Source organism: Sus scrofa, unplaced genomic scaffold, assembly GCF_000003025.6.
Source record: "Sus scrofa isolate TJ Tabasco breed Duroc unplaced genomic scaffold, Sscrofa11.1 Contig127, whole genome shotgun sequence".
NCBI classification, from domain to species: Eukaryota; Metazoa; Chordata; class Mammalia; order Artiodactyla; family Suidae; genus Sus; species Sus scrofa.
This window is the reverse complement of record NW_018084852.1, coordinates 1,031-21,246: the sequence shown is the minus strand read 5'-3', so window position 1 is coordinate 21,246 and position 20,216 is coordinate 1,031. Positions and strand designations below refer to the sequence as shown.

The window sequence follows — 20,216 nt, the reverse complement described above, 5'->3', positions numbered from 1 at the left end:
ATCTCAAGATCTCCATGTGTCTTCTCCTTGCCTGGCTGATCCCCCAGGCTGAATGGAGAGAGCCAACAGCACGTTGGTCACTCAATTTGTCTTCGTGAGATTTTCCAACTCCCCACGTCTCCAGCTGCTCTTTTTCCACCTCTTCCTCCTGGTCTACCTCTTATCTCTGGTGGGCAATGCACTCATTGTGCTCATTGTGGCCCTGGATGGTCACCTCCATACTCCCATGTACTTCTTTATCTGCAATCTCTCCTCGGTAGAGCTCTGGTACACCACAGTCACTGTGCCCAAAATGCTGGCCAATTTTCTCAGTTCCCCAGGGGTCATCTCAGTTCCCAACTGCATCACCCAGTACTACTTCTTCTTCTCTTTGGCTGCCACGGAGCTCTTCATTCTCACCACCATGGCCTTTGACCGCTATGCTGCCATCTGCCGACCACTCCACTACCCACTACTGCTCAGCCCTCAAACTTGTGGTATCCTGGCTGGGGTCTGCTGGTTTATGGGATTCCTCTGCCCCATGTTCCCCTCATTCCTCCTTGCAAAAACCTCCTTCTGTACCCCCAACCAGATCAACCACTTCTTCTGTGATGCCGATCAGATTTTCTGCCTTTCCTGCACAGACACATATGCCATCCAGGCTGTGGGCTATGCTTTTAGCACTGTCATTATCCTAGGGACGCTGGTCTTTACCATGGCTTCCTATGCCCAAATCCTGGCCACAATTCTTGGCATGGCCTCAGCTGCTGCCCGACGCAAGACCTTTTCCACGTGCACAGCCCACCTTTCTGTGGTCACCATCTACTTCGGCACACTCATATTCATGTATGTCCGCCCAGCAGTAAAATATGAGTCAAATATCAACAAGATTGTGGCTATCTTCTACTCAGTCATCACCCCACTTCTCAATCCTCTCATCTATACACTACGTAACAAGGATGTCAAGGAAGCCCTAAAGGTGTTGGTGTCCCGGATGCAAAAATTCTGCTGCCCAAGCAAGGAGACAAAGTGATAGAGCCACATGAGAAGCCAGAGAAAGCAAAGCTGGTGGAATATCCAACAGAAAATAATTCCTAACCACTGATTTTCACCTGTGCAATGTAGCTTTTTTAATCATTAGGTTTATAATTGTGCTTTGGGGAAATCATCTGTGTCACATTTTAAATGAAAAAGCTGCTCTTCCTGCCACCCAGTATGTCCTTTTGCTGCCTTCACTTTTTCAGCTTCTCCAGAGGAATGGATAATCTCATGTAAACATAAGCGCAGGGAAATGGCACAGGCTTTGTAGCCATGCATCTGGGTTATAAATCCAGCTCCTCCATTCACTATCATCACTTAAGCCTAAACTAGTAGGAGTTCTGCATGGGTAACAAAAGAACAAAGAATCAAACCCTTTTACTTCCCTTAGAGAAGTTCTGATGTTCAATTGACCTAGTAACATGTTAAGCAATGAACAAATGTTGGCTTATATAATTATATTGGCCTGTAGTTTTCTTGCCTTGTAGTGCTCTAATGAGCTATACTGTGCACCACCACGCCTAAAAATTCATATGTTGAAGCTTTAGGGTCCAGCGCTTCAGACTGTGACTGTATTTGGAGAAAGGGTCTTTAAAGAGATGATTAAGGTTAAATGAGGCCATTTGAATGGATTCAATCCAACATAATTAGTATCCTTTTAAGATGAGATTACTTAGTGATCACAATCAGTGTCTTAAATTTATAACAAAGTACTTTAAATAATCTTATTTTCCTTTTATTAAATTATAGTTGATGTATGATATAAGTTGCAGGTGTACAATATAATGATTCACAATTTTTTAAGTTTATACTCCATTTATAAAATGGAGTATCATATTATAAAATATTGACTATATTCCCTATGTTGTATAATATGTCCTTGTAGCTTATTTTATACCAAATAGTTTGTACCTCTTACTCCCCTACAACGCTACTGTCCCTCCCTCCTTCCCTCTCCCCACTGATGACCGACCACTAGTTTGTTCTCTATATCTGTGAGTCTGTTTCTTCTTTGTTATATTCACTAGTTTGTTAATTTTTTTTAGATTCCACATAGAAGTGATATACAGTACTTGTCTTTCTCTGTCTGACTTATTTCAATTATTATAATGCCCTCCAAGTCCATCCATATTGACGAAAAGGGCAAAATTTCATTCTTATTATGACTGAGTAGTATTCCATTGTGTATATACGCCACATCTCCTTTATCCATTCATCTCTTGATGGTCACTTACATTGCTTCCATACCTTGACAATTGTAAATAATGCTGCTATGAACACTGGGGAATGTGTATCTTATCAAATTAGTGTTTTGAGGTGTTAGGGAACATAGACCCAGAAGCGGAACTGCTCTTAGTTTTATTTTTAGTTTTTTGAGAAACAAGCATGACTATTCTTCACGCTGTCTACACCAATTTACATTCCTACCAATAGTGTACAAGGGTTCCTTTTTCTCCAAATCCATACCAATATTTGTTATTTGTGTTTTTTTTAATGATAGCCATTCTGACAGGTATGAAGTGATAGGTCATTCTGACAGGTATGAAGTGATAGGTCCCCAAAAATAAGTCCAGGACAAGTAGGTTCACAGGAGAATCCTACCAAAAACTTAAAGAAGAATCACTACTAATCTTTCTCAAACTCCAAAAAATTAGAAGAGGAGAAAACACTTTCAAACTCATTTTATGAGGCCAGCATTACTCTAATACCAAAACTGGATAAGAACACCACAAGAAAAGAAAATTATAAGCCAGTATCTTTGATAAAGAGAGATGCAAAAATCCTGAAGAAAATATTAGCAAACTGAATTCAACAATTAATTTAAAGGATCATACACTATGATCTCGTGGGATTCATTGCAGGGATACAAGAATCATTCGACATCCACAAATCAAACAATGTAATATACCACATTAACCAAAAGAAGGATAAAAAACATATGACCATCTCAATAGACACATGAAAAACACTGGACAAAATTCAATATCCACGTATGATAAAAAAACTCTCAATGAAGTGGGCAGAGATGGAACATACCTGAACATAATGTTAACATACATATGACAAGCCCACAGCTAACATCACACTCAACTATGATAAAAGCTTTTCCTCTAAGATTAGTAAAAAAAAAAAACATAGATGCCCATCCTTGCCACTTTATTCAACATAGTATTGGAAGTCGTAAATAGAGCATAAGGCAAGAAAGAGAAGCAAAAGACATCCAAATTGGAAAGGAAGAAATAAAACTGTCACTATTTGGGAGTTCCCATTGTGATGCAGAGGAAATTAATCCGACTAGTATCCCTGAGGATGTGAGTTCGATCCCTGGCCTCGCTCAGTGGGTCGGGGATCCAGTGTTGCCATGAGCTGTGGTGTATGTTACATACATGGCTGGGATCTCGCATTGAAGTGGCTGTGGCATAGGCCGGCAGCTGTAGCTCCAATTCAACCCCTAGCCTGGGAACTTCCATATGCCATGGTGTGGCCCTAAAAATCAAAAACCAAAAGAAAAAAGAAAAAAAAACTGTAGGTATTTGCAGATGACATACTATATATAGAAAACCAAAGACTGCACCAAAAAAGATGTTAGAATGAATAAATGAATTCTGAAAAGTCACAGGATACAAAGTCAATATACAAAAAGTTGTATTTTTATGCACTACTAATGAACTATCAGAAAGAAAAATTAAGAAAGCAATCCCATTTACGATTGCCTCACAAAAAAATAAGATTCATAGGAATTAAATTTAACTAAAGAAGTAAAAGACCTGTACATTGGAAATTATGACCTTGATGAATGAAGCTGAAGAAGACACAACTGAAAGATATTCTATGCTTATCTTGTAATTATTTACACATGCTAGGAAAACATCTGATACACAAGCTTTATCATATCTAGGAAACTGTACAAGAACATAATAAAAACAAAACAAAACAAAATCCAAATGATAATAGTGCAGAGAAACTTCTCAAGAAATAAATGAAGGAGTTCCCATCGTGGCGCAGTGGTTAACGAATCCGACTAGGAACCATGAGGTTGCAGGTTCGATCCCTGCCCTTGCTCAGTGGATTAACGATCCGGCGTTGCTGTGAGCTGTGGTGTAGGTTGCAGATGCGGCTTGGATCCCGCGTTGCTGTGGCTCTGGTGTAGGCCGGTGGCTACAGCTCCAATTAGACCCCTAGCCTGGGAACCTCCATATGCTGCGGGAGCGGCCCAAGAAATGGCAAAAAGACAAAAAAAAAAAAAAAAAAGAAAAAAAAAGAAAAGAAGAAAAAGAAAGAAATGAAAAGATCAAAGCATGAGAAATTATGGACAAGTTTTCCAAGAAAATGACATTTACCTGAATGACATTTACCTGCTCATCAAGATCAAGAATATGTTTATTTCTGTTTTATATCACACTTCTCTGTAGAATAACTGATACATATAAAGGACTCTATGAATGGTTATCAAATAAGTTGATTACTGAATGAAGTCAACAGCAATTAGATAAATAAAAATTGCATTATTACCTTCATAAGAATATTAGAACATCTACAGTAATAGAAAGAAGAAATTCATGAGAAAGGAGAAGAAAATTAAAATGGCTGAACCAGAGATATTACAGGAGAGCTAAGAGAAGCAATTGCTCTGGACGTTTTCTCTGACATGTTTTTGAAAGGTCACCCCAGACTTTTTGCAACCTTAGAAACAGAGTTCAAAACAACAGATTAATTACTTATGTGAAAAGCTCTCTCCACTGGAAAGCCAAATTTGCTTGGAGACTCAAGTCCTCAGAGACATTAAAGAGACACCAAATCAAAGAGCACCTTCCTCAGGAGGGATATACCATGTAGAGAAAGGAGAAAATAAGTCATCAAAGACCATCTGCCTTTATCACTGGTTATTGCTCCAAATAAAAAGACATTATTCAGATAACATCTCTAGGAAACATTGAAAGAACCACTAAGGTGGAACTAACCAAGGACTCTACAGCTGCAAAAGAATTCCAGTGTGTGAGCTTGTATTTAGAAGAGGGATTATTGAATATGATTATATTTTTGACAGAATTTGGATTTTTTATATATCTGGGTGTATTTATATTTTTATGTTCAATGTGTTTTCACATTCTAGTTTGGTTTTTTTAATTTTTTAAGGTATAGTTGATTTACAATATTTCTTCAATTTCTGCTGTATAGTGAAGTGACCCAGCCATACATATACACACACATATATATACATACATTCTTTTCATACTATCTTCAATGTTTCAAGAGACTGTACCCAATTCCCTGTGCTGTACAGTAGGACCTGATTACTTATCCATTCTAAATGTAACAGTTTGCATCTACCAACCCCAATCTCCCCATCTCTCCCACTGCCCCCTGGCAAACACAAGCCTGCTCTCCATGACATAATCTGCTTCTGTTTTGTAGATAAAATCATTTGTGCCATATTTTAGATTCCACATATAAGTGATATCGTATTGTATTTGTCTTTCTGACTTATGTCACTTAGGATGAGAATCTCTCGCTCCATCTCTGTTGCTGCAAGTGGCATTATTTTGTCCTTTCTATGGGTGAGTAGCATTCCATTGTGTGTATATATACATCTTTTTAACCCATTCATCTGTCAGTGGACATTTGGGTTGTTTCCAGGTCTTGGCTATTGCGAATAGTGCTTCAATAGTATTTTTCGAATGAAAGTTTTGTCCAGATATATGCCCAGGAGTTGGTTTGCTGGATCATATGGTAGTTTTATATTTAGTATTCTGAGGAACCTCCATACTATTTTCCATAGTGGTTGTACCAATTTACATTCCCACTAATGGTGAAGGAGGGTTCCCTTTTCTCCACATCCTCTCCAGCACTTGGTATTTGTTGACTTGCTAATGATACCCATTCTGACCAGTGTAAGGTGGTACCTCACTGTAGTTTTGATTTGCATTTCTCTAATAATTAGTGATGTTGAGCATTTTTTCATGTGCCTACTGGCCATATCTATATCTTCTTTGGAGAATGTCTATTTTTCACCTGGGTTTCTTGGTTTTTTTTAACTGTTGTTGAGTTGTATGAGTTGTTTGTATATTTTGGAGATTAAGCCCTTGTTGGTTACACAGGTTTGCAAAGATTTCCTCCCATTCTGTAGCCTATCTTTCATCTTTTTAATAGTTTCCTTTACTATGCAAAAGCTTTAGAGTTTATATAGGTCCTGTTATTTTTGTCTTTATTGTCATTATTCTAGGAGGTGAATCAGACAAGATGTTGCTGTGATTTATGTCAAAGAGTGTTCTGCTTATGTTTTCCTCTAGGAGTTTTATAGTATCTGGCCTTACATTTATGTCTTTAATCCATTTTGAGTTTCTTTTTGTGTATGGTATTAGAGAATTTCATTCTTTTACATGCAGCTGTCCATTTCCAGCACCACTTATTGAAGAGACTGTCTTTCCCCCACTGTATGCTCTTGCCTTCTTTGTCATAGATTAGTTGACCATAGTTTCTTGGGTTTATTTCTGTGCTTTCTATCCTGTTTCATTGATCTATGTTTCTGGTTTTGTGCCAGTACCATACTGTCTTGATGACTGTAGCTTTGTAGTATAGCGTAGCATAGTAATTCCCTTTGAATTCAGGGAGCCCCATTCCTCCAGTTCCATTTTTTCTTTTCAATGTTGCTTTGGCTATTCGGGGTCTTTTGTGTTTCCATACAAATTTTAAAATATTTTGTTCTAGTTCTGTGAAGAATATAATTGGTAATTTGAAGGGGTGTATACTGAATCTGTAGATTGCCTTGGGTAGTATAGTCATTTTGTGATTCTTCTAATCCAAGAGCATGATATATCTTTCCATCTGTTTGTGCCGTCTTTGATTTCTTTTATCAGCATCCTATAGTTTTCAGAGTACAGGTCTTTTGTCTCTTTAGGTAGGTTAATTCCTTGGTATTTTATTCTTTTTGATGTGATGCTAAATAGGATGGTTTCCCTAATTTCTCTTTCTGTACTTTCATTGTTAGTATATAGAAATGCAATTGATTTCTGTGTATCAATTTTATATCTTGAAACTTTATCAAAGTCATTGATGAGCTCTAACAGTTTTCTTATAGTGTTTTCAAGATTTTCTAGGTATAGTATCATGTCATCACATTCATTGTTATCTGTAATGATATTCGTATGTGTATAAATACATGATTTATTTGTGACCTTAGATGAATCTAGAATCTGAGGATATTGGCCTATTTTTCTGCGCTTCTGATTAGAAATGCAATATGTTAGTGTGTGGCTTTGTAGAGTTTATGTATGTGGTTTGGGGTTTTGCATATGTGTTATGGTAAAAGGGGATAAAGTTTGTGAGGCTGTAAAATGCAGAAATAAGCAACCAAGAAAGATCTTATCTCCTTCCTGATTATCTTTACAAACTAGAGAGAGCCTCACTCCTTTGGATAATTAAACTGTTTAACTCCCTACAGGAGGTTGAAAGAGATGATCTTTCCAATTTTTTCACTCCCCTTTGAAAACCATGAAAATGATCTAATGGCAAAATGATAGGAAAAAAATAAGAAAGGTTGAGTGGATTTGGTAACCAAAGAAAGCTCTGGGAAAGGGGGAAAGGGGTAAAAATTGTGTCACAGAGGAGAAAAGTTGAGAGAAAAGGAAAGAGAACATATGTGAAAGAAGGAAAGAAAGAAGTAGAAGGCCTCAAGAGGGAAAACAACAGGACAGAAAATTCCCTCAAATAGGAATAGGATTTTTCATGCCCTGGACATGGAACATATCTGCCTTGAGCAGGAAAACATCTCCTGGGAGAGAAAATGCGGTCCCCAGCCCTGTGGGAAGGATGTAAAAGGGAGAAAAGAGTGAAAATCAGGCTAGAATGATCCAACTCTCATCCCTGGAGAAACTGAAAACAACATTCAATGTGTTCTTATGAAAGGCAGGACTATCAGGTGAGGAAATTAGGCTCAGAGAGCAATATTCACCCAAGAGTGAGCCAGGGTCTAATATGGACTCAAGGCTGTGCTGCCTCAAAGGCCATGAGATTCTAAAAGAAAGCAAGTTCCAAGTCTTGAATAGATGCCATAAGAGGTCACCTTTGCCCCCTTCACATTTCCACAGTTGCAACTGTCCCTAGCTATTGCTTTTTTTTAATTTTGTATTTTCTTTTTATGGCCAAACCCATGGCATATGGAAGTTCCCAGGCCAGGGGTGAAATGAGAGCTGCCAGCTGTAGGCATACACCACAGCCACAGCAACTCGGATCTGAGCTGCATCTGCAACCTGCACTGTAGATTTTGGTGACGCTGGATCTTTAACTCACTGAGTGAGGCCAGAAGATTGGACCCACATCTTCATGGATACTAGTCAAGTTCTTAACCCACTGAGCCACAGAAGGAACTCCCTTTGCCATTTCTCTTATCCTTCAGTCAGAAGGGATGTGAGCAGGATGACCACAAACACCTCCAAGATGCCTGAATTCATCCTCATCAGTCTCTCCCACCTGGCCAACCTCCAGGGCTTGCTTTTTTCTCTCTTTCTCACCATTTACCTGCTCACTATGGCCAGCAACCTCCTCATCATGGTACTGTTCTCAGCTGACACCACCCTCCAGTCCCCCATGTACTTCTTCCTTCCAGTCCTGTCAGCCCTACACATCTATCACAGTGTCCCTACTGTTTCACTATCCTCAATGGTCAGAACCACATCGCTCGCTCTGGCTGTGCTCTCCAGATGTTCTTCTTTCTCTTCTTTGGTGCCACAGAGTGTTACCTCCTGGCAGCCATGGCCTATGACCGCTATACCACCATATGCTCAGCCACCAGATGTGCCAGTGTCCAGCTGGGTCGGCCTGGGCCTGTGGAGCAATGGAAGGAAGGCTGAAGAAAAGCATAAGGGGGGGGGAGAAACAGAAATGAGGGAGTTCTTATTGTGGCTCAGCAATAAGAAACCTGACTAGTAGCCATGAGGATGCAGGTTCAATCCCTGGCCTCATTCAGCGGGTTAAGGATCCAGCCTTGCTGTGAGCTGTGGTACAGGTAACAGACGTGGCTTAGATCTGGCATTGCCGGCAGCTACGGCTGTGATTTGACCCCTGCTCTGGGAACTTCCATATACCAAAGGTACAGCCCTAAAAAGAAAAAAAACAGAAATTATATGAATAACGGACATTTAAAAAGTGTGAGGAGATATTGCCTTACAAAGGCCCAAAAGAAGCCTGGGAAAGAGGATGAAGAGGATGGATAGTTCTGAAGCCAATAAAAGACAACAAGGCTGACTACGAAGGTTACATGTTTTCCTTATAGATTAGTAAAGTACTTTAGAGAAGGAGTGTACAGATGACTTTGGTTTCTTTTTACTATAAAAAAAAAACTGACAACTGTGTGCTCTGCTTTGTTTTTTATGAGCCCAACCCCTATAAAATAGTCTTCTCATAGCTCCTTTCACATCTTTATTCCTCAGTGTGTAGATGAGAGGGTTGAGGGTTGGAGTCAGCATCGTGTAGAAGAGGGAGATGAATTTCCCAGAAGTATGGGCGTAAGAGCTGTTGGGCTGGATGTACACAGCGGTGATGGTCCCATAGAAGAGGGACACTACCATCACGTGGGATCCACATGTCCCCAGGGCTTTGCGCCAGGCCTGGACTGACTTGATCCTAGTAACTGCCTTGACGATGTGTCCATAGGACGGCAGTATCAGTGCTAAGGGCAAGAGGAGCAAGACCAGGGATGCAATGAATAGCTGGACCTCATTGGTGTGGATGTCCACACACGCAAGCTTAATCATGGAAGGCACCTCACAGAAGAAATGATGGAGCCGCCGGTGTCCACAGCGAGGCAGCCAGAGGGTGACAGTGCTCTGGATGAGAGCGTTTCCTACTCCACTCAGCCATGCAACCCCTGCCAGGGCCTGGCACAGCCGTGGGTTCATCACAGCTGCATAGTGGAGAGGTTTGCAAACGGCAGCATGGCGATCAAAAGCCATGACAGCCAGGAGAACACACTCAGTGGAGCCCAAAGCCAGGGAGACATAGAGCTGGACAGCACAGCCCAGGGCGGTTATGGTCTTGGCTGGTCCCCTGAGGTTCCACAGCAGCTGGGGGACAATACTGGTGGTAAAGCAGATATCAACTAGGGAGAGGTGGGTGAGGAAAAAGTACATGGGTGTTTTGAGATTAGGGTCAATGGAAGCGATCAGAATGATGACTGTGTTTCCCACCAGAGTCAGGAGATACGTTACCAAAACAACCACTAAGAGTATCCCACACACGTATACACACAATACTTCAACAGAAATGTGAAAGATCAATTCTCAGTCATGAGCTGGTTCCTTATTTATAAGATAATTATAAGAATATGTTCACTTTAGGCTTTCAGAACGATTCTATTCCACTATGATGCAAAATTTATCATCATATATGTACCACATGAACTCTTCTCACCCAGATGAACATCATTTAAAGCCAGAATCTCAATTTACTTCTAAAAGTTAAGAGTCATAGGCATGGTGCCGATATAAAATCAAGGCATCAATAGAAGTGAATAAGTTAAAAGAGAGGAAGTTTTCCAGTTTTGCAGACTGAGATTTTCATGGTAGTATGAAAAAGAACGTTAAGCCATAGAGTTCAAATTATTATTACCTTGAAATACCAACTCGATGCCTAAGGCCCTCGTACTGGTTGTAGGGACTGTTATATCTGAAGATCAGTAAGGCAGGAGAGGCTAGGAGAGGACCCAAGACAATGAATCTGGAAAGATCCCAAGGACACAGATCTCCCAGTATGGCAATGAATATCAGGCTCTGTAGTATCCAGAGAAGAACTGTCCCAGGAGATGATTCCGAAAGATACTTTCATCCGTGATTGTTTACTTTTGTTTCAATCTAGGTCAAACAACATCACCAACCAGCACTGAGTTGTTTTCTCATTTCTGTCATATTCATGCTTTTTCCGATCATATAATCTATACATGTAAGTGTATATATATATTTAATATGTCCTATTGGCTCATTTCTTCATATTTTCTGTCTTTTTAATTTTTGCCAGTTTAGTGGTATATATCATGATTTCAATTTGTACTCCCCTGATAACTGATGAAGTTAACTAGATTACTTCACATTTCCAATTGCCTAATAATTACCTAAAAATACATAAATGTGAGAAACTGAAGAAAGCAGTCTTTGGCTACAGAGTCAAGTAAACTTTACTGACCAAATTCTCCTTTTCTCTCTGCAGTTTAACCCTGGCAGGTCCAGAAACTGTACTTATCAAGCTAGAGGCACAGAGGAAGATGCAAAAGATGGAAAGTAGAGACTCTTACAACACTCAGATTCCCAGACCACTGCAGGGTCTTAGACAGGTACAGGCTCAAGCTGGGGGAACAGAATCTTTAAATGTAAATTGTGTTGGCTGACAGTGGGTATTTTAATTACTTATATGAGAATACTTTATTAATAAAGGTGGACATTTTTTACCATTTGAAAATGACCCAAAATATTATGACACACTCTAAAGACATAATCCAGAAGCAGGGAAAGAACTGCTACATGGTATGGTAAGAATGAATAAAGGGATAAAATTATTGTTCTTCTGTCTTAGTCATGCCCCATGAGAAGTCTCATTTTATCAGTAGGTAAATATGAACTGAGTTTTACTAGGTGCCAGACAGTTTGCCAAGCATGCTGCTGGCATTACTTACTGCTCGCCACCCTGTGAGGTTGGGAATGTCATAGGTTTGGAAATGCTACCTTCTAGAAGTTAATTTGCCCTGGGAATTAGAACCTAGGTTGCCCCAACTCTAAAGTCCATGCCTTTATATAATGCAAAATATTCTCCCAAAGATCATAGGTACAACCTATGTCCAACCTCCTTAGCATAATATGTATGTCCCTTTGTGACCTGGTCCTTTTTTAGTCTTCCAACTGTATCTCCTTTCATTTCCTAATATATTCTCTCTCCTCTGGCTATAATAGACTCCTTAAATTCCTCAAAAGATCCTTTTTTTCTTTATGTTTATATTAGTACACAAAAGATGACCTGGCAACACAGAGGAAGAGAATACAACCGGGCAACTAAGACACATTTGTGAAAGATGAGATTTAAGCTGGACTTTGAGAAAGAGATATGGTATAAATTGCGTAACTTTAAAAAAAGGAAAAATATTCAGAAACTGTTAGGTGTTTAAGAGGTTCTTTGGTGTTTTGTTTTGTCTTGTTTTGCTTTTAAGGGCTGACATAGTGGTCAGTAAAGTGCAAACGATTATATACAGCTAATGAGTACAAAAGCAAAATTTCAGAGTAAGGCAGTCTGGCTTCAGAGTCCATGTGTAAATCACAAAGACACCAGGGGAAGAAATACGGCATCAAATAAGTTGGAATATAAGATTTTGCCTAATAGACCCTGGGTCCATATGAAACTAGATTATATGACCTTCAGGTATTTCATTAAATTATTAAGTAATTCTGTATAAAATATATGTAAAAACCAACAGTTTTCTTTTTTCAATTTTAATTAGATTCATAGATCTGTTCCTTTACTATTTTTTCCTTTTTTAAATTAATATTTATTTTATTACAGTATAGTTGATTTACAATGTTGTGCCAATTTTTGCTAATCAACAAAGTAACACAGTTTTATATGTGTGTACACACACACACACACACACACACACACACGCACACACTTTGGTATTATTTTCCATCATGGTCTATCCCAGGAAATTGGCTATAGTCCCCTGTGCTATACAGTAGACCTTGCTGTCTATCCATTCTAAATGTAAGTTTGCATCTACTGATCTCAAACTCATTTTACTATTTTAAAAAAAAGCCCACATTTTTAAGCTTTGATGTATTTATTTCTTGAAATAATTGGAATACTGTGTACAAAATGTTTTAAATAATATCATAGCAGGGCTCCTTAACAAAGAAAATACTACTGTAATTTCCTCACACTAGCATATACTTCTCAATTTTCTATTTATATATCAAACACTATTTAATTCCCTAGTCGGACATGTAAGCACATATATGTTGGGTAGATTACAGAATCTCCCGATCTGAACCTGTACTGCAGCCCTTCAAAGACGTTTAATAAAAGGAAGCGTGAGTATGTGTATACCACACATGCACTCATACACACATGAGGTTCCATGAGCTGTTCAAGTTGAATCTAAACGCGCTGCTTTTTTCTAAACCGTGTTAGCCACGTTACACTTAAATACAGACAGAGAAGTAAGCAACACACATACTTTCTACTTGGGAGGAGTGATTTAATCTTAGGTCTCTTTAATTACTTTCCTTAACAGAAAGTCACTATTTCCCTGATTTTTCCTTAGGAACTTTGTCCTCATCTCAGCAGTCTTCCCAGGGCTCCCTTCACATCCTTGTTCCGCAGAGTATATATCAGGGGGTTGAGTGTGGGGGTGACAACAGTATAAAAGAGTGTAAGGAACTTGCCCTGACTTCGGCCGTAGGATCTCTTTGGTTGAATGTATATGGCCGAGCTGGGCCCAAAGAAGAGGAACACCACCAGTAGATGGGAACCACAGGTCCCGAGAGCCTTGCGCCAAGCTTGGACGGACTTAATTTTCATCACGGCTTGGACAATGAATCCGTAGGAGACCAATATCAATGCCACAGGAAGAAGAAGGAGGACTAACATGGCCACAAAAAGCTGGACTTCATTTGCTTGGATGTCCACACAGGCCAACTTGATCATGGCGGGCACTTCACAGAAGAAGTGGTGCAGGTGGCGATGTCCACATCGAGGAAGCCGAAGGGTGATGGTTCCTTGGATGAGAGTGTTTCCTACTCCACTGAGCCATGCTATTCCTGCTAAGGCCTTGCAAAATGATGGGTGCATGATGCTAGTGTAATTAAGAGGTCTGCAGACTGCCACGTAGCGGTCAAATGCCATGATGGTAAGGAGAACACACTCAGTGGAGCCCAGGGAGAGGGACACATAGAGTTGTATGGCACAGCCTGTTGGCGTGATGGTCTTGGCTGGTCCCTTCCGGTTCCAGAGGAGCTGGGGGACGATGCTGGTGGTGAAGCAAAGGTCAAGAGAGGAGAGATTTGTGAGGAAGAAATATATAGGTGTGTGAAGTCTGCAGTCCAGGCAGGAGACCAGGATGATGGCTGTGTTGCCCAGGAGGGTCAAAAGATAGGATATCAACACCACCACGAAAAGAAGGACCTCCAATTGAGGCTGGTCTGAGAATCCAAGCAAAATAAAATCTCCCCCAGAGGTTTCATTGTTTTATTCCATTAGTCTGTTCTTGTAAAAGAGAAAAATGAACTTGGAATTCAGCTGAGGGAAATAGCACTATTACTATTTACTTATAATATTTCAAGTGCTTAGATTTTTTTTTTTTTACTGGTGAATTTTTCCAAAGGAAAAAAGTCAATGATTAAAAAGGTATTTTTTATTTTTTATCTTTTAAAGGTATTTTTTAAAATAAAGGCATTCTTTTGTGTCATGATTCTTGACTCAATAAATATTTGACCTTTTTTTCATGTAACCACCCTTTTTGCCACTTTTTTGATAGTTATTATTAAAGGTAATTTTCTTAAAGAAGAAAAGAAGCTTTCAGTTTGGGTGGCTATATAATTCTGTGAGTAGAAGTGGGAGGGGGAAAGGGTAGGAAAATAAACACCTGGTATGAAATGAATAATGAGTGATCGTTTCTACAGAAATTATAAGGCAAAAATAATGGGCAACAGTGAGATAGTGGATCAGAAAAACAAATGGAATATATTTTGCATCTTTTGTTACTCACAAAGCAGGTTATGATAATATTTCTTACAACTGATTATCTGATTAGAGTGTGACATAGGGTCAGCTACAGGTGAATTTCAATATACAAGGACACTAAATAATTTTATAAGTTATTTAGCAACTGACATGATTTGTTGCAAGTTTCTATATCTCAAAGTTGATGGGAAAAAAGATATTTGTGATACATGCACATAAAAACAAAGATGCACAAACTCAGATAGGCACACATTTGTCTGGTTTTTTATTTTAAAAATTTAGATAAAAAGGTAAAAACTCACCCACACACACCCATTTAAAGACAAGGTACTGGCATTTGGCAAATTAATGAAAAGGCAAAATATGTCTTTGTCACCCATTTTATGCTCTGCAGGACAAAACCAATCTGAATTATTAATATATTCCACCAAACCTCTTCACTTACCATTATTCTACAAGATCACCATTTGAGTCCCCAAATTTATGCTCTAATGACAGTATCTTATTGAGTCATTTACTTTTAGGAATAATAAAAGCTAAATTTGTCAGTTATTCAGCTATACTTTAAAAAGTAAAATTTTGTCTTAAATGGGATATATAGGAGTTCCCATTGTGGCTCAGTGGGTTAAGAACCCAATTTAGTGTCTGTGAGGATGCATGTTCGATCCCTGGCCTCAGTGGATTAATGATCCAGTGTTGCTGCAAGTCGTGGGGTAGTTCACAGATGCAGCTCGGATCCTTCGTTGTTGGGCCTATGGAATTAACAGCTACAGCTCAGATTTGACCCCAGCCCAGGAACTTCCATATGCCACAGATGCAGCCTTAAAAAGAAAAAGAAAAAAAAACCTAAATAGGATGTATACAATATTGAGATTTTATTTTTTAATTTTACTGAAGAATAACTGACAAAATTATACGTACTTAAAGTGTACAACATGATAACTTGATATTTATATATTGCAGAAATTAGAAAGATCAGGAAAATTAACATACTCCTCCCCTCACATAATTAACATAGTTAACTCTTTTCTCTCTGTGAGGTGAGAATGCTTCTGATCTACTTTCAGCAACTTCCAACTATACCACACCACATTACTAACTAAAGTTACCATGCCCTAAGTTAGCTCCTCAGAACTCCTTCTTTTAACTGAAAATATGTACTCTTTGACCTACATTCCCCATTTACTCCTTCCCCACAACCTCCAGAACTCAGTTATATCCTCTATTCTCTATTTCTTTGAAACTGTTTTTTTTAATTCACCACATAAGTGATATCATATAGTATTTTCATACACGTTGTAGCAAATGGCAGGATATCCTTCTTTCTCATGGCTAAATACTAGACAGATAGATAGATAGATAGATAGATAGATAGATAGATAGACAGACAGACAGACAGACAGATAGATCAAACTCATTTTCTTATCCATCCCGCCAGTGAAGAACATTAAGGTTATTTCCATATCCTAGCTATGTGAATAATGATGCAATAGATATGATGCAATAGATATGACATGCAGATGTCCCTTTTTATATATATATATATATCAGTCTCTGAAATACTGATTCAATATTGTCAAATATATCCAGGATTGGGATTGCTGGATCATACGGTAGTACAATTTTTAATTTTTTGAGGAACTGTCATACTGCTTTCCAGAATGGCCGGTACCATTCTACATTCCCACCTGTAGTTGTATAAAGGTCAGCTAAATTTGAATATTTTAAATTCCAGAGCTAATGTTTTTTTTCATTTAGAGCTAAACATTTAAATTTGCATAGTTTATAAAGAGTTCTACTAGGAAAATTTTAAATTCATTGCTATAAAATATTCCTACATTCTGCATATTCCTGATTCTATATAACATAAAATACTAATCTATTCCACACTGATGAGTTGTAGCTTTAGTCATTAAGAGTCATATTTCAGTAGTTTCAACAAATACTCAGATCAAATCCAAGCATAAGAGGTTATTCCCATCACCGCTGAAATAACATACTTTACATTCTTTTTAAAAATTTAGAATTCATCTCAAGAGTGACCACTTTCAGAATATAATATCTTTCCAAGTAAATTTACATGTTTCCCAACATACATAAAGGGAAGTTCAGGAATTAGCAATTTTTAGCTTAGTATCAAAATTCAAAATCAAACACTTTAGTGGGATGTTAGACTCAAAGCAACTAGAAAACAAATTCTTGGTATTTAAGTTTTACAAAAAAGAATAACATGAATGTAGGTGCTTATGAGTGTACTATTTATTATGACAGTCATAAATGATGTCAAAATCATCTAATTATTTCTCTCATATCTTTCTATTACAATACTCTGACATATTTTTAAAACATTTGGATTACAAGGAATTTTCAAGTGGATCCTTCTATTCCCAGTCATTACTTTATACTAACTTCCATTATGTTGAAAAAATACTCTCTCCCGTCCACTGAGAACCAGCTTATAAACTGAAGGTGAGATGTGTAGGCATTTCCCTTCTCCAATTCAAGTCTAAGACATATAGCTTGAAAAGAGTTTTTTAACAGGATCTGAGAGAGTGGTCGAAGATTAAGGATTGAATATATATATATATGCATATATGTGTGTGTGTGTATGTGTGTGTGTAGCTTGAAAAGAGTTTCTGAATAGAATCTGGGGAGAATAGTCAGAGATTAGTGAATGTATGTGACTATAACATATAAAATTTCAACCACAAAATAGGATGAAAACAGCTATCACTCCAAATCTGAAACATGAAAAAAGGCTACCAAGTGCTATTTGGAAAAAAGAAACATCTAGAAGAAAATCTTTTTTCTTTGGGCAAAAAAGTTCCAGACCTTTCTTTCCCTCATGCAGGTTTCTGATCATTTCCATGGTGAGAACACTGGTTCTATTTGACACAGATGCATAGAGGTCAGACCTCAGAAAGGACTCCTGAAAGGGAATCTCCAGGAGAGACAGAGTGAGTCATTCGAGCACCATGCTGACTAATGTACCCGGAGGCCACTCAAGAGGGAGACAGATGCGGTGGCCTGAGAAACCAAGACAGGTTACTCACATCTGCTAGGTCACCCCTGCCCTGGCTTTGGCTTGGTCAGCACGCAGAAGAGAAGAGTGGTGACAAGACTTCAGCGTGTTACAATTGCTCCCCTGAAGCAGCTAGTACAGACCAATGCCTACGAGCTAGATGAAAGTAAATGTTGCTTGAGCTGTAGTCCTCGGAGAAAATCAAATGAGAAAAAAATCAGAAGCACATAGGATATAGATGCTTAAGACCTGGGGATCTATATCTCCAAGTTGCTAATTAACCTGGCATTGTAGAGTGTCCAGAACAGGGCTGTCTCAAGAGAGAAGCATGAAGAAAGGCGTTTCCCAACTGGACATCTGTTTTAATCACCAGAATATCACAAATTCTGTCACTCACACCCCAGCCCCTCCAATTTATGTGTTCTTATAATAGTCTTTCCTGGGGATTAAGAAAAGAAAAAACCTTATGGCATTGCTATTAGAATTTAGCTACATAATTGGATGAGTGAGACTTGTTTCTCTTTTGTAGCCAGTGGTTTTCATTAACAAGTATAAATAGTCTTCAATGTCAATTGATATTATCAGGGCACCAATGCCTGAGGAATACTTTACTACAAGAATACACCAAGTTATCTGAATAAACTCCATATTATTGGCCATTAAACAGTTTATAATTTTACCTTAAGTTAAACTGTATGATGAACATTTTTATAAATAAATATAAGCTTTCAAATTAAGTTTTCATATATTACTTTATAGATATAACTTTGTTTCCTTATTTATTTATTTATTTTTTAGGGCCACACCCACAGCTTATGGAAGTTCCCAGGATAGGGGTCAAATCGGAGCTGTAGCTGCTGGCCGATGCCACAGCCACAGCAACACCAGATCTGAGCCATGTCTGCAACCTACACCACAGCTTACGGCAATGCCTTATCCTTAACCCACTAAGCCAGTTCAGGGATTCGAACCTGCGTCCTCACAGATTCTAGTCAGATTTGTTTCCGCTGAGCCGCAAGGGGAACCCCTGACATTGCTTATTTAAAGGAGCTGAAACATACATATTCTTTTTTTTTTGTCTTTTTTTTTTTGCCATTTCTTGGGCCGCTCCCGGGCATATGGAGGTTCCAGGCTAGGGGTCGAATCGGAGCTGTAGCCACCAGCCTACGCCAGAGCCACAGCAACGCAGGATCCGAGCCGCGTCTGCAACCTACACCACAGCTCACGGCAATGCCGGATCGTTAACCCACTGAGCAAGGCCAGGGACCGAACCCGCAACCTCATGGTTCCTAGTCGGATTCGTTAACCACTGCGCCACGACGGAACTCCTAAACATCCATATTTCTAATGTCAGTGCATAAGGTGCCCCCACTCATTCCAATTCAGCAATTAATTCTGCCTTACAATCTGCTAGGTTAAAAAAAAGTACGTATCACGATGGCTTTTGATTCACCTTACATAAACCTTCCAAATACTAAGTTTGTACAAGTATTCATCTGTATTTTCTCCAATTATGAAAGCAAGAGCCATATTTTGCAGTAAAGTCTTTACCTAGTTAATTCTTTTATGTATATTCATTAAATTGGTTAGCCAGAGATCTAATATTACCATTATTTTAGTGGATCATAATTTGACCCATTAAATAATATATTAATTCCTCACTGATTTGTAGGACTAAATGTTTTCTGGTGATCATATTGTTGTTGAACATTAATGATTAAGCACAAGTAAATATATTAATTGAAGATAGTATTGAAGCGAGTTACAGTAGCACTTTCTGAGAGTGATATTAGAATGATATGTTGCTTTCCAGGTATCAGAGTTTAGTGCTAGAAAAAGCAATCTCTAGATTGTTGCCATTGTGGCCTTTTAATTTAATACTGATCAGTTATTCTCAGCAATAAGGAATCTTAAAACCAGTCTATAATTTTCCAAAGGCATCTGGGTGTTGTGTAAGATTAGGTTTGATGATGAAGTCGGAGTAATCTAAAAATATCACACAAATCAGTAATTGAGTTCTTCATCCTGATCAAAAGGAAGGCAATATTTCCATATTCAGAATAAGTGTTCTCAAGTAGCCTTCAAGGGAGAAGAACTGTTACTGGTGCCAGTATCCAACTATTTTAATGCTATATAAATGAACTGAAAATATTGCTTTGGATAAGGCTTTGTCTTCCATGGAAATTTGTAAAATATGTAATAGAAAAGGAGTTTTTTTTTTTTTGGTTTGTTTTTTTGTTTTTTGGTTTCAGGCTGCACAAGGCACTGGCTTCCCAGCCAGGGATCAAATCAAAGCTACAGTGCCGCCACACACAGCCACAGAAATGCAGATGCAAGCTTGTTGCAACCTACACCACGCTATCAAGCCAGCTTTAACCCAGGAGTTAGGCAGGATCAAACTCATCCTCCTGGATTGTGGTTCGTTAACTTTGCCACAACGAATCCAAAAATTAGATTTTTT

At 38.6% G+C, this 20,216-nt stretch overlaps 2 protein-coding genes and 1 pseudogene across 2 annotated transcripts; 1 reads left to right on the top strand and 2 right to left on the bottom strand.

Moving 5' to 3' along the window:
- Window positions 1-52: 52 nt before the first annotated feature.
- Window positions 53-1,012, top strand: LOC100517168 (olfactory receptor 6N2-like). Its single transcript, XM_021081279.1, has one exon. It carries the CDS (start codon window positions 53-55, stop codon window positions 1,010-1,012), a length of 960 nt encoding a protein of 319 aa, XP_020936938.1.
- Window positions 1,013-9,290: 8,278 nt separating this feature from the next.
- Window positions 9,291-11,712, bottom strand: LOC110258120 (olfactory receptor 2G3-like). The gene is made up of 3 exons (XM_021081277.1): window positions 11,681-11,712; window positions 10,634-10,731; window positions 9,291-10,294 (listed from the first exon to the last, which is right to left on the bottom strand). The coding sequence occupies exons 1-3, from the start codon at window positions 11,710-11,712 to the stop codon at window positions 9,291-9,293; spliced, it is 1,134 nt and encodes a 377-aa protein (XP_020936936.1).
- Window positions 11,713-12,837: 1,125 nt separating this feature from the next.
- On the bottom strand, window positions 12,838-14,247 carry LOC102166096 (annotated as a pseudogene).
- Between the last annotated feature and the right edge of the window lie 5,969 nt (window positions 14,248-20,216).